This window comes from Macaca thibetana, chromosome 10 (genome assembly GCF_024542745.1).
Source record: "Macaca thibetana thibetana isolate TM-01 chromosome 10, ASM2454274v1, whole genome shotgun sequence".
Lineage (NCBI taxonomy): Eukaryota > Metazoa > Chordata > Mammalia > Primates > Cercopithecidae > Macaca > Macaca thibetana.
This window is the reverse complement of record NC_065587.1, coordinates 32,793,098-32,806,613: the sequence shown is the minus strand read 5'-3', so window position 1 is coordinate 32,806,613 and position 13,516 is coordinate 32,793,098. Positions and strand designations below refer to the sequence as shown.

Genomic DNA, 13,516 nt, shown 5'->3' with positions numbered 1-13,516 from the left:
TTTTTTTTCCAGTAGAGATGGGGTTTCACCATATTGGCCAGGATGGTCTCGATCTCCTGACCTCATGATCCACCCGCCTCAGCTTCCCAAAGTGCTGGGATTGTTTTTTAATAGCTATACTGACCTCCAAAACACTGAGCTTCTAACAAGAGACACTCATGTCACAATGCATTAAAATTGAAAACAAGGAAGTTCACAGGGCAGGAAAACTTTTATCTCAGGGAACTCTTGCCAAGACTGTTTCTATGAGCTGAACCGATAAAGCTTTCACAATTTAAGCAAGAACAATCTTATTCTTGGTAGACATGAAACCCCATGAATACAACTCTGTGACTATGCTAAAACCACAGAACAGGGCACTCCACATGGGTGAGTTTCATGGCATGTGAACTGCATCTCAATAAAGACATAAGCCCCTGCAAATATCTACTACCATGGAGGCTGAAAACACTTGCATGGCTTCCTGCTCAGAGCCAGCCTACCTCAGGCCTGCAGCCTGCTCCTGAGCACGCAGGCCTATGACTGAAGGGACCTTGCACTGGGAGCTGGTTGACTGCCATAAGCTCCTGCCTAGTCTGCGCCCCTTGGCTCAGCTATCCAGCCCCAAGCCTGGAGATGCCCATCAGCAGGTCTCCCTGCATGGCAGGAGCCCAGGGATGGCACACTCAGCCCTTGGCCTGTGCTGTGCAACCACACGGCTGTCCTCAGAGACGAGGCTGCCCTGCCCTCTGGGATATGCCCTCTTGCTTCTCCACTGGACTCACAGGTCTGTCTTCAGGGGTCAGTACAACAACCTGTGAGCTAAGAGTTAGTTTCCGCCCTTTGTAGCTGCAGAAGGAGAAACAACTCCGTCTTGTGATTTGCCAAAGTCACACAGGGCACAACTGTGGAGTCAAAACCCAGCGAAGGACCCCTTGCTTTCTCAGGGGGAACCTCCACCTACTGCACACCCCTCACACCAGGCCCAGAAGCCCCACACCAAGCAGCTCTCTCCACACAAGCCAGCAACCCCAGGTCCCCTGCCTGCCCTTAGCAACTGCAGCTGTACACACACAGGGGGACCAATGAAAGGGGCGACCCCACAGTCCCACAAAGTAGCAGCAGAGTCCAGCCCGCCCCTGCCCCCAGGCCCCTCCACCGATCTCAATGCACACTCCAACCCATGGATCTCCTGGGCTTCCAGTGGGCGAGCTGGTCTTCCCAACCTGCTGTCTGCCAGCTGTGCCCCAGGAGAGGAGTTTACTGAGTGGTCAGAGGCCATGTGCTCAGTAGTCATCAGACTCTGACTCCAGGCTCCCCAGGTCCCCAATCCAGGACTCACTTGCGCTGGTCCTTCCAACCAAAGCTCCGCTCCGGCTGGTCCCATTCCTGGGCCAGGACAAAGCGCAGCTCCTGGTCAGTGGAGAAGGTGGCGAGAGAGCCATTCAGGCGCTGGCAGGTCTGCGCGGCATCCCAGTAGTTCTCCCCGCTCAGGTAGACCCTGTAGCAGCTGGCCGTGCCTTCGTAGTGGTGCCACCCTGTCGGGCACTTCCCTAGGAAACATAAAGGACAGAAGGGGAGTTGTCCCCCAAGTTAGGATCCAGCTCCAAAACGCAAATTCTATGTGCTCCATCAGGGACAGGCACACCTTGTAAATCACCCTAGAGAAGTGGGGAAACTGAGGCTCAAGAGGACAAGCTCTGCTTCTGAAACCACATTGCAGAAATGCTCAAGTTTCTCTAAAACACAGATTCAATGATACAAGTACATTTGGTGACTCCTCCCATTTCTGTAAGATCTTTTAATTTATTCACTAGTCAAGAATGGCTGCTGAATTATGTCTTGTAAAGCAGATTTCATCCTCTGGGTTAACAACACAGCACAACACCCATGCAGTTCACTTTGGGCCCTGCTTCCAATGCCCAGCTCTCCTGGCCTCCGCTGCCAGTTAGCCCACTCCCCTCTCTTCCTTTTCTACTTACATGAGCATTTGCAGTGGGGGCTGGCCAACCCTCCACTAAAACAGCAGCTCAAAGGATAACAGCTGGGAGGGCCATGACACTGTGTAACCCGCCCCCGCCTCCCACAGGCAAACAAAATAAGGTGTGGGCGATGCCACAGCTGACAAAGCTGAGGAGCCAGCCAGCACTTGAGTACCAATGAGTCTGGCCAGCGTCTTCTCACTTCCCCCACCCATCACTTCCGACTCCTACACCTACACATGGGAATGCCTGGTAATTTACAGCTCACCCTAGGTAACATCAGTGATCTGTTTTACAGAATCTTTAACCTTCAAATGTTGGGTACCTCATGTTAGTATACTGGAGAAAAGTAACAATTGTTAGCAAAGCCAGCTGTAAAATTAAAAATGCCATTTTTAAAGTGCATCTATGTCTTCTGGCACTAGTAAAACTTCTAGAGACATATCGTCATGTATTTATTATGTAAGCATGTGTGTGTGTGACGTCTTCACAAAGGCACATAGATTACAGAAAAGGAGGGGCAGCCCTGGCCCCTAGGCATGGCCACAGCTGGACAGCATGATCTGCTCACCGTGAAGGGTACACCTGAGTGTGCAGGGAAGCTATTTAGGTGCAGACAAGGAATCAGAGGGCTGGGCACAGTGGCTCATGCCTGTAATTCCAGCACTTTGGGAGGCCGATGTGGGCAGATTGCTTGAGCTCAGGAGTTTGAGACCAGCCTGGGCAACAGGGAAACCCCCTATCTACAAAAATACAAAAAATTAGCCAGGTGTGGTAGGGCACACCTGTAGTCCCAGCTACTCGGGAGGCTGAGGTTGGAGGACCACTTGAGCTCAAAAGGCAGAGGCTGCCTGCAGTGAGCCAAAAGTGTGCCACTGCACTCCAGCCTGGGTGACAGAGTGAGACCCTGTCTCAAAAACAAAAAACAAAACAAAACAAAACAAAACAAAACAATAAAAAACCCCACGGCATCAGCTCTCGAGAAGGTGTGCTGCGCATTCATTGCGTGTTTCCTGGGTGCCACACCAAAGCGTGTAGCCTGACCACATTCCCCACAGGTGGCTCTGCATCGTCTCCATGGAAAGGTGAGGACGCCGAGGCAGGCAGAGGCCAGGCCCCTATTTCATGCAAGGTGAGAGGAAGTCCTGTAGGGAGGGAAGCTGGTTGGAGCATGGAGGGAAGGAGACCTCCCAGGAAGAGAGCCAGCTGGCTGGGGCATGGAGGGAGGAAGTGCTCCTGTGCACTGACTCATCTTCTTTATGTTCGGAACTTGGAGGAGTTGCTTACTACCTAGGCAGAAGTGCTGCCTGTTCAACACTGAACAGACAGGCAAGGGGAAGGAAGAATAGGGAGCCAAGCATCAGGACCCCCTGGGGCTGCACTGTGAACTGCCCCTTCCCTACAGGCATCCTCTCAGTCTCAGTGTCCTCACACACCAAGCCTGTGCACCACACTTCCACTGTGGTGGAACCTTCGGGCTGTGGGCATAGGCTGGGGACAATGTGCATCACCAGGACTTTTGTTCAGCCCTGCTTCAGCTGCACGGATATGCATGACCACCTGGAAACACCTGGCCCCACTCTGGGCACCCAGGGTTGGTAGGGGTTCTGCCAGAAGCCTACCTGGTCACCTCTGAGGTGCTCCCCAGTGCTGAGAGTCTGGGGGCTGCGGAGTAACACTAGCAGACAGGCCCAAGGCAGGGCAGCAGGCCCAGCCAGTGTCAGTCCTGCCTGGCCCACAGCTGCTGCTCAGCGTACCTGGGCACCTCACGCCTGAGTGGGTCTGTTCAGGGCCATTTCAGCGGTGGCTTTTCCTCCCCTCAACCTTCCTTGATGATCTTACGCCCCTTTAAAATTTCAATGTCATAGGTAATTTATTAAATAACTAATCATCTTAAAAATTTTTCTTAAAATGGCCGGGAACAGTGTGGCTCATGCCTGTAATCCCAGCTCTTTGGGAAGCTGGGGTGGGTGGATCATCTCAGGTCAGGAGTTCAAGACCAGCCTGGTCAACATGGTGAAACCCGGTCTCTACTAAAAATACAAAAATTACCCAGGCATGGTGGCACGTGCCTGTAATCCCAGCTACTCGGGAGGCTGAGACAGGAGAATCACTTAACCTGGAAGGCAGAGGTTTCAGTAAGCTGAGATTGAGCCACTGCACTCAAGCCTGGGTGACAAAAGCGAGACTCTGTCTCAAAATCAATCAATCAATCAATCAATCAATCAACCAATCAATCAATCAGGAGTCAAGCCTTCCCATTCTATCAGCTGTACCTAAACTCAGAGCTGGTTTCCCCATTTATAAAAGGGAATACTACAACTTTGGAATTTCCAAGGGCCAGTGCCTTCTGGCCCTGAAAGGCAGTCACTTTGTGAGAACAAGCAGCCTGGTTTCAGAGCCGGCTGATTTCCCAGGGCCTTGAGTCACATACCACCACTCCAAAGCTGGGCAACTGCTGGTGGGTCATTCATTCCCCCCACTGGCCTCCAAGGGCTGTTTTGAGAAACCCCTCAGGCAGCACAGTAGCACTGGAGAGGCAGGGGTCGTGTCAGGCTTGCACTCCCCAGTGTCCCAGTCAGGGCAGGTCTGCAACTTACTGCTGAAGCGAACGGGCTGTGCCACATTCACTGCGTGGAAGTGCGTAGGGTCGCCTCCTCTGGTCCGCCCCTGCCGCGGATCCACAGCCTCCTTCCCATGGTGAGGACGCGCCTCCCCCGTCACTTCTGAAAGCGAAAGGAGATGTGTGCTGTGAGTCCTGTCTGTGCAGTCGCAGCCTCCCTGGCCAGCACGGTTCAGACTACTCAGGGCTGCAAGGCTGGAGGGAGGGCCTGTAGCACAGAGTCCAGCAATGCAGGCTTTCTTTAGAGCCCTATGAAACGCTGCTGCTCGCATCAAATGGGTCCCCTGTGCTTCTTATTAAAATTATGCCCTGGTAGTTTTTGTTTTTTAAGTTACTATTGTGAAATGGAGGCCCTCTTCATTGCATTTTCTAACATGTCATTGCTAGCACAGCAAAGGGTCCTGCATAAATTAAAATCCTTCAGCAGCTCCAGTCCTGTGGGGATGGCCCACGAAGTTCTCTCCAGAGCCCAGGCTGCCCCTGCCCCTTCCTCGAGGGCCTTCTCTCCCAGTACAGAGACCCACATGTGCAACCTTCCTCTGCAGCCCTTGTCCTGGGGCCTGAGCTGCCTGTCTGTCCCCCTGCCTGCTGGTCCCCCAAGGCTGTGAAAGCCTCCAGGCCAGGACCTCAGTATGTTCCTGTCTGGCTCTTTGGTGCTTGGCACAGGCCCTGGTGTGCAGCAGGTCTCAGTGCATGGTTAGAAGGTGTGAACAGGCAGCTGAAGATGGGGAAATAACTATAGTTTCATGCAGCATGATCTAATAGTAATTTGCACACCAGTCCTTCCATCCACATACGCTCTCTTTTGTCCTCCAACCCCCTTGTGAAAAAGGAGAACCACACTCCTCCTGTCTCACAAGGTGAGGGGCAGACTCAGAGAAGGGAAGTGACTTACACAAGGTCATGGTACAGGGAAGAGGGCCCTCATGGGCCCACCCACCTCCCACTCTGTCTGTACAGGTGTACCTTGATGCATCATGAAGGGCATTGGGTACAAGGTCAGGTCAGATGGGCAACAAACTTGGTCTGCAAGGCTGCACACAGACAGACGCCTGCCAGCAAGTGCGCTCTGACTGCAGATGGCTGAGTGGGGCCTCAGCTCCCCAAAGGAGGTCACAGGGAGGGTTAGGAGGCCTCCTGCAAAGCCTCCTTCCCTGACCCTGAGCCGGCGGTCAGCCTCACCTGACAAACCCCTCTCCAGCAGGTTGGTTCTGCTGGTGTCATAGACTTTGCAGTGGTTTTTATTTAATAAAAAATCTACATGCTTTTTTTTCTCACGATAAAGTAACAAACATTCAATGTGAAATGCTTGAAATATACAAAAGTTTGAAAAGACAATAAACAACAAAGGCCATACTTAACTATGTGAGCATCTGCCCCCTCACCCAGTCTCTTTTCTACACAAATCTTTAAGAATACTGGGATCACATCAGACACTCCATTTCACGACTTGCTTTGTAAGCTTAAGATTATAAACAGCTTTCTATATTTTTAAATGGGTTTAGGAACATGACTTTTGATGGCTGCATAGTATTCCATGAATGGATTTCTTTCGTTCCCATAATCTCTATGGTTTAAGGTTAAGCTGTTTGCATTTTTTTCATTATTCTACAAAAGGCTGCCTTGAACACCTTGTACATAAGTCTGTATGTAGTCCTATTTCTGAGACTCTGGATACTCACTCAGTACTTGATAAGCATAGTTCCATAGCTCCTGTCAGGCATGTGATGGGGATGGGTTGTTATTCGACTGGGAATCACTAAAATACAAAATACGCTACCTGTGTCCAAGATACCTTCAACACAAAGTGAAGACCTCAAAGGGAGAAGCATCTTCAAGGCTTGTGTTTTTTGGTAGAGGTGCCTTTGGGGTATTTTACCACTCCAAAATACAACCTAAGGACCTCAGTGTGGGACAGTACCTGGCACCATGACAGGCTTGATGCTGTAAACACGCAGTACTGGGGGACCATCAGCTCTTCAGGGCTGGTCCCATGTCCTGAGCCATGCTACCTGCAGCACCCGACACTCTGGGCAGGAGACCCGACCCACAGACTCGCTGGTAGCTCCGATGCAGGGCAGGGCTCGCAGGGATGCAGCCACTGGGATGGGGCATCAGCACGCAGTGGAGAAGGGAAGAGCCACCTGAGCGTCTGAGGAGCTGGACCTGAGACTGGAAGCTGAGAAAGAACCGAGGGGCTTCCTGGCAGATGGAGCAGCTTTGGCAAGGGGCAAAGGCAGACACATCTGGGACAAACCTGAGGCCAGGCCTGGGTGTCGCTGGAGAATGTCACTGAACTTAAATTCAACATCTCCCTCTGCTTAAATGGGTAAGACCTGTGGCTCCACTTTGTATCGTGGCCTCTTCCCCAAGCCAAACACAGTACCTGGTAAAACTGCTCACAGAAAGACAAGATGAATTGAGGGCAGAGGAAAGGGAAGAGAAAGAAAAGGTAACAGAGGGAGAGTGCTGCCAGGTCACATGGATGCCAAAGACCAGGTTGTTACATGTTGACTGAGTGAAGCCATCTGTCCCCTGGGGTGGGAGACCAGGTGAAATATTTCAGACACATAACCAGAAAGACAAATGGTGATAAAGGATAATACTCTGTTGAGCAGGCTCCTCTGGGTTCAGGTGGCGATTGTGAGCCGTTTCTTTTCTCCATCATGTGTCTTTATATATAAATGCTCACATTCATCCCCTCACCCCCATAATTATTCAATGCCCATTCTGGGCCCACCATGGAAAAATGCCAGCACAGACACAGGCCTTTGCCAGCAAGAAGGGGAAGAGCTTGGCTGTCAAGATGATGCTGATGGCGGACAGTGTCCTGGGGGAGAGTCTGGGGGCCAGGCTGGGGAATGAGCACAGCACAGGACAGAACCCTTACAGACCTCTCAGGACTGCCTCTGACAGTAGAGAATGTCCCTCTTCCTGTGGAGGGCCAGCCTTTGGTGTGCTGAGGGGCCTCCTCCACTTCCACCAGGGCCACAGGGCCCTAGCAGCCCCACCTCACAGCCCAGCTGGGGACGTGGTGCAGGGGTCACTGCAGCACCCAGAGCCACATCTGTTCTGACTCTAGGCCCCATGACCTGTGCAGCTCGGAGCATATGTGCCCCTTCTGCCTCCAGCACCACTGGCGTGCCAGGCTGCTGCTTCCCCAGCACAGGAACACACTGAAAGTTCACACAGAATGGAGAACCTGGAAGACTTTTATTCACAAATTACACAAAAAGGAAACAGAATCAGGGGGCGCGGTGGCTCAGAATACCTGGAATACCACTCCACAGACTATTTATTCACAAATTACTTTTCGTCACAAAAAGGGAAAGAAATATTCACAACAGTGATTAAAAAAAAAAAAAAAAAAAAAAAATAAAAAAAAAATAACATCACCAATAATCAGACAAAATGACCTTGGGCCTCGTGATTTGATAATTGATGACTTACATAGTATTGCTAACTAAAAAGTAAAGTCTCACCTGAAGCTAATCATGAAGAAAGAGACAAGTCCAAATGGAAGGCCATTCTACAGAACAACTGACCTGGACTCTTCAAATATGGCAATGTCATGAAAGACATCCGACGCTCCCTACAAAAGAGGGCTGGGAATACTTCTAGATTAAAGAACAAAGCAATACGGCAATAAAATACTTATGTAATCCTTGAATAAATCTTGAATTAGGCCAGGCGCAGTGGCTCACGCCTATAATCCCAGCACTTTCAGAGGCCTGAGGTGGGCAGATCACAAGGTCAAGAGATCAAGACCATCCTGGCCAACACGGTGAAACCCCGTCTCTACTAAAAATACAAAAATTAGCTGGGCGTGGTGGCAGGCGCCTGTAGTCCCAACTACTCGGGAGGCTGAGGCAGAAGAATTGCTTGAACCCGGGAGGCAGAGGTTGCAGCGCACTGAGATCACACCACTGCACTCCAGCCTGGGCCACAGAGTGAGACCAAAAAAAAAAAAGTGAAAACAAAATGTTGTGCCAATAAAAAGAAAATGGAGTGCTCCTGCATGGCCCAGCTAGGAGCAGCACTGAAAGCAGGCAAGACCTCACAGAGCACAGGGCCCAGACTGAGCCACCAGGCTTAGGGAAGAATCAGCAGAGAAGGCCTAAAACCATGGAATTTAAAGACGCAGATAAATACCAAATGCAACAGCTAAAACAATGTTTGCCTTGAAAATTAGAGGGGTTCATTGGGTTTGCCATTAAAAAAAAAAGATTTACAGAACTATTTGAATATTCAAATTGTATGCATAAGTAACTTGAATAAAGATAAAACTAAAAATTGGAAGCAGACAATCAAAATCAGTTCCTCTTTGGATCTGGGTGGCCCCGCCCCACCTTTTTTTCACATCAGAGCTGCCACTGAGGGGTCTACTGCTCTGATTCCTGATCCTTTTATTATGACCCAGGTTTCCCGCTAGAGGGTTTGATGTCCTCTGCATTACCAATGTTCCGCAACTGCACAAGGAGGTAATTTGTACATGCCTCTTTTAAATTATTGTGCTAGGCCCTTCCAGTCCAAGGCTGCAATCTTTCATTTCTGGGAGATTTTCTTACATAACTTCTTTGCTAATTCCCTCCTACTCCATCTCCTCTATTTTCTTTCAAGGAATTTGTATTAATCAGATATTGGATTTTCTGAACTCATTTTTAACCACTTAAGAGTGCACAGTTGGGCTGGATGTGGTGGCTCACGCCTATAATCCCAGCACTTTGGGAGGCCAAGGCAGGCAGATCATGAGGTCAGGAGATCAAGACTATCCTGGGTAACGTGGTGAAACCCCATCTCTACTAAAAATACAAAAAATTAGCTGGGCACGGTGGTGGGCGCCTATAGTCCCAGCTACTCGGGAGGCTGAGGCAGGAAAATGATGTGAACCTGGGAGGTGGAGCTTGCAGTGAGCTGAGATCGCGCCACTGTACTCCAGCATGGGCGACAGAGCGAGACTCCCTCTCAAAAAAAAAAAAAAAAAGAAAAGAAAAAAGAGTATACAGTTAAGTGTCATTATTAAGTACCTTCACATTAGTTCCATAACCATCACCACCATCCATCTCCAGAACTTCTTTTCATCTTACCAAACATTGTATCCGTTAAACATTACCTCCCGATTTTTCTCTCCTCCCAGCCCCTGGCAACCACAATTCTACTTCCTGTATATTTGCATTTGAATATCTTGACAGCACATCTAAATAGAAACATACAGTATTTGTTATTTTGTGACTGGCTTATTTCACTAAGCATAATGTCCTCAAAGTCCATCCATGCTGTAGCATGTGTCAGAATTCCTTCCTTTTTAAGGTAAACCATATATTCCTTCCACTGGATGGACAGACTATCTTTTTGTTGATCCATTCATCTGTGGATGGACACTTGAGTTACTTGCACCTTTTGGCTACTATGGGTAATGCTGCTATGAACTCGGGCGTATAAATCTCTCTTCAAGTTCCTGCTTCCAATTCTTTTGAGTCAAACTGCTAAGTCGTATGGTAATTCTACTTTTATTTTATTTTATTTTATTTTTTGAGACACAGTCTCGCTCTGTCGCCCAGGCTGGAGTGCAGTGGTGTGATCTCAGCTCACTGCAACCTTTGTCTCCCGGGTTCAAGTAATTCTCCTGCCTCAGACTCCCCAGTAGTTGAGATTACAGGTGTGCGCCATGACACCTGGCTAATTTTTGTATTTTTAGTAGAGACGGGGTTTCACCGTGTTAGCCAGGATGGTCTCGATCTCCTGACATCCTGATTTGCCCACCTTGGCCTCCCAAAGTGTTGGGATTACAAGCGTGAGCCACCACACCCGGCCGGGTAATTCTACTTTTAATTTGGGTGGCATTGTCACACTGTTTTAGTAGCTGCACCAGTTCTCATTCCTAACAACACTGCAGAGGGATTCCACTTTCTCTAAATCCTCATCAACACTTGTCATTTTCTGTTCGACAGCAGACATCTAATGGCTGTGAGATGTTTTACTCTGTTTGGATTTGCATTGCTCTAATTATTAGTGATGTTGGGCATGTTTTCATGTGCTTATCAGTCATTTGTTTAACTTCTTTGGAGAAATGTCTACTCAAGTCCTTTGCACATTTTTTAACCAGGATGTTTATTATTATTGAGCTGTGGGAGTTCTTTTTGTATTTTAAATATTAACCCTTACCAGATATGAGTTTCAAATGTTTTCCATTTTGTAGGCTGCCTTTTCACTCTGTTGAATGTTTCTTTTAATTAATAGAAGTTTTAAATCTTGATGTAGCCTAATTTATCTATTGTTTCTTTTGTTGCCTGTGATTTTAGTGTCTTATGTAAGAAATCATTGCCAAATTCAATGTCATGAAGACTTTATTCTGTTTTTCTAGGAATTTTATGGTTTAAGGTCTTAAGTCTGATCCATTTTGGGTTAAGTTTTGTGTATCATTAGCTAAGGGTCTAACTTTATTCTTTTGATGTGTATGTCCAGTTTTCCTAGCACCATTCACTCTGAAAAGACACTTTTTTCCTCCCTGAATGGTACTGGCATCCTTGTGAAAAATAATTTGACCACTGTATGCAAGGACTCATTTCTAAGGCTCTGTATTCTATTCCATTGGTCTATATGTCTGTCTTTATACCAGTACTACAATGTTTTGATTACCGCAGTTTTGTAGTTAAAGGTTTAAAGTCAGGAATTATGAGGTTTTCACATTTATTCTTCTTCAAGACTGTTCTGGCTCTTTGGAGTCTGCTGAGATTCTATGAACGTTAGGATAAATTTTTCTATTTCAGCAAAAAAAAAAAAAAACTTGTTGGCATTTTAATAGGGATTGAATCTGTAGACTGCTTTAGGTAATAGTCACATCTTACATCTTGCAGTCCATGAGCATGGAACGTCTCTCCATTTATTTTTGTCTTTTTTTTTTTTTTTTTTTTTTTGAGACAGTGTCTCACTCTGTCACCCAGGATGGAATGCAGTGGTGCGATCTCAGCTTACTACAATCTTCACCTTCTGGGTTTGAGCAATTCTCCTGCCTCAGCCTCCCGAGTAGCTGGGACTACAGGGGCACCTCACCACACCCAGCTAATTTTTGTATTTTTAGCCAAGATGAGTTTTTGCCATGTTGGCCAGGCTGGTCCCAAACTCCTGACCTCAAGTGATCCACCCAACTTGGCCTCCCAAAATGCTGGGATTACAGGTGTGAGCCACCGCGCCCAGTGTCTTCTTTAATTTCTTTTAACATTTTGCAGTTGTCAGTGTTTAGGTTTTTCATCTGTACTTAAGTATATTCATTTTTTTTCTTTTGTTTTTGAGACAGACTCTCGCTTTGTCGCCCAGACTGGAGTGCGGTGGCACGATCTCAGCTCACTGCAAGCTCCGCCTCCTGGGTTCACACCATTCTCCTGCCTCAGCCTCCCGAGTAGCTGGGACTACAGGCGCCCGCCACCGCACCCGGCTAATTTTTTGTATTTTCAGTAGAGACGAGCTTTCACTGTGTTAGCCAGGCTTGTCTCGAACTCCAGACCTCAGGTGATCCACCCGCCTCGGCCTCCCAAAGTGCTGAGATTACAGGCGTGAGCCACCATGCCCGGCCAAGTATATTCTTAAGTACAGACAGACCCCCAACTTATGATAGTTTGACTAAAACATTTTTCAACTTTACAATAGGTTTAAGACAAATCTGTTATAAGGTGAGGTATATCTGTATTTTATTCTTTGTACTATTACTGTAAATGGAATTATTTTTTTAATTTCCTCTTCGGATTGCTTAGTGTACATAAATATAAATACAACTGATTTTGTGTTTTGACTTTGTGTCCTGCAATTTTGCTGCATTCATTTATTAGTTCTAACAATGTTTCTGTGAAATCTTTAAGGTTTTTACATATAAAATCACGTCATCGCACATACAAACAGGGATAACTTGACTTTTCCCTTTCCAATTTTGATAGCTTTCTCTTCTTGATTAATTACTGTGGGCAATTAACTCCCAATACTATGGTGAATAAAAGTGGTGAAAGCAGACATCCTTGTCTTGTCTCTGATCTTAGAGAAAAAGCCTTCAGTCTTTGACCACTGATTGATTTTAGTTTGCTGAGACATCCTTGCATTACACTTGGTCCCAGCCTTTTGAAAGACTGTGAAACTTAGTTTTGCTAGTATTTTGTTGGGGATTTTGTATCAATATTCACAAAGGATACTGGTCTGTAATTTTCTAGTAGTATTATTGTCTGGCTTTGGTATCAGGGCATGTTAGAGTCACAGAATGAATTCACTTGAGAAGGACTGGTGCTAATTCTTTAAATGTCTGGAGAATTCAGCAGTGAAGCCATGTGGTTCAGGACTTTTCTTTGTTCAGAGGTTTTTGATTACTGATTCAATCTCTTTATTAATTATAGTCCTATTCAGATTTTCTATTTCTTCATGATTCAGTCTTGGCAGGTTGTATGTTTCCAGGAATGTGTCCACTTCATTTAGGTTAAGCAATTTGTTCATGTATAGTTCTTAGCAGTATTCTCTTATAATCCTCACATCAAGGAATCCTCCCACCTTGAACTCCCAAAGCACTGAGATGATAGGTATGAGCCCAGCCCAAAATCCAAAACTTCTGAGTGCCAACGTTGTACTCAAAGGAAATGCTCATTGGAGCATTTCGTATTGGGGGTGTTCAACTGGTAAGTATAATGCAAATATTCCAAAATCAGAAAAAAAAACAAAATCCAAAACACTGGTCCCAACCATTTCAGTTAAGGAATACTCAATCTGTATTTTGAATGTGGCTTTTTCTTTATTAGGCATTTTCTTAGCTGGTATAGACCTCGGACTGTTTTCCAGAGCTTCTATAAAGTGATTTCGTCTAGTCCCTAGTTGCTTATTAACGTTTCTATGGTGGAACGAGAGCCTGGAGCTTCCTAGACTGCCATTTTACCAATGTCAGAAAAAATTTTTTAAA

At 47.0% G+C, this 13,516-nt stretch overlaps 1 protein-coding gene across 3 annotated transcripts in view; it reads right to left on the bottom strand.

The window, feature by feature from the left end:
• Window positions 1–13,516, bottom strand: part of DGCR2 (DiGeorge syndrome critical region gene 2) — an 83,365-nt gene that overhangs the window by 26,120 nt on the left and 43,729 nt on the right. For 2 of the 3 annotated variants that reach the window (XM_050746154.1, XM_050746156.1), the window contains exons 3-4: window positions 4,562–4,687; window positions 1,322–1,541 (exon numbers count right to left, since the gene is read on the bottom strand). In XM_050746154.1, coding sequence (XP_050602111.1) covers window positions 1,322–1,541; window positions 4,562–4,687 — 346 coding nt within the window. The remainder of the gene's footprint in view (window positions 1–1,321; window positions 1,542–4,561; window positions 4,688–13,516) is intronic. The other variant, XM_050746155.1, reaches the window with a different exon arrangement.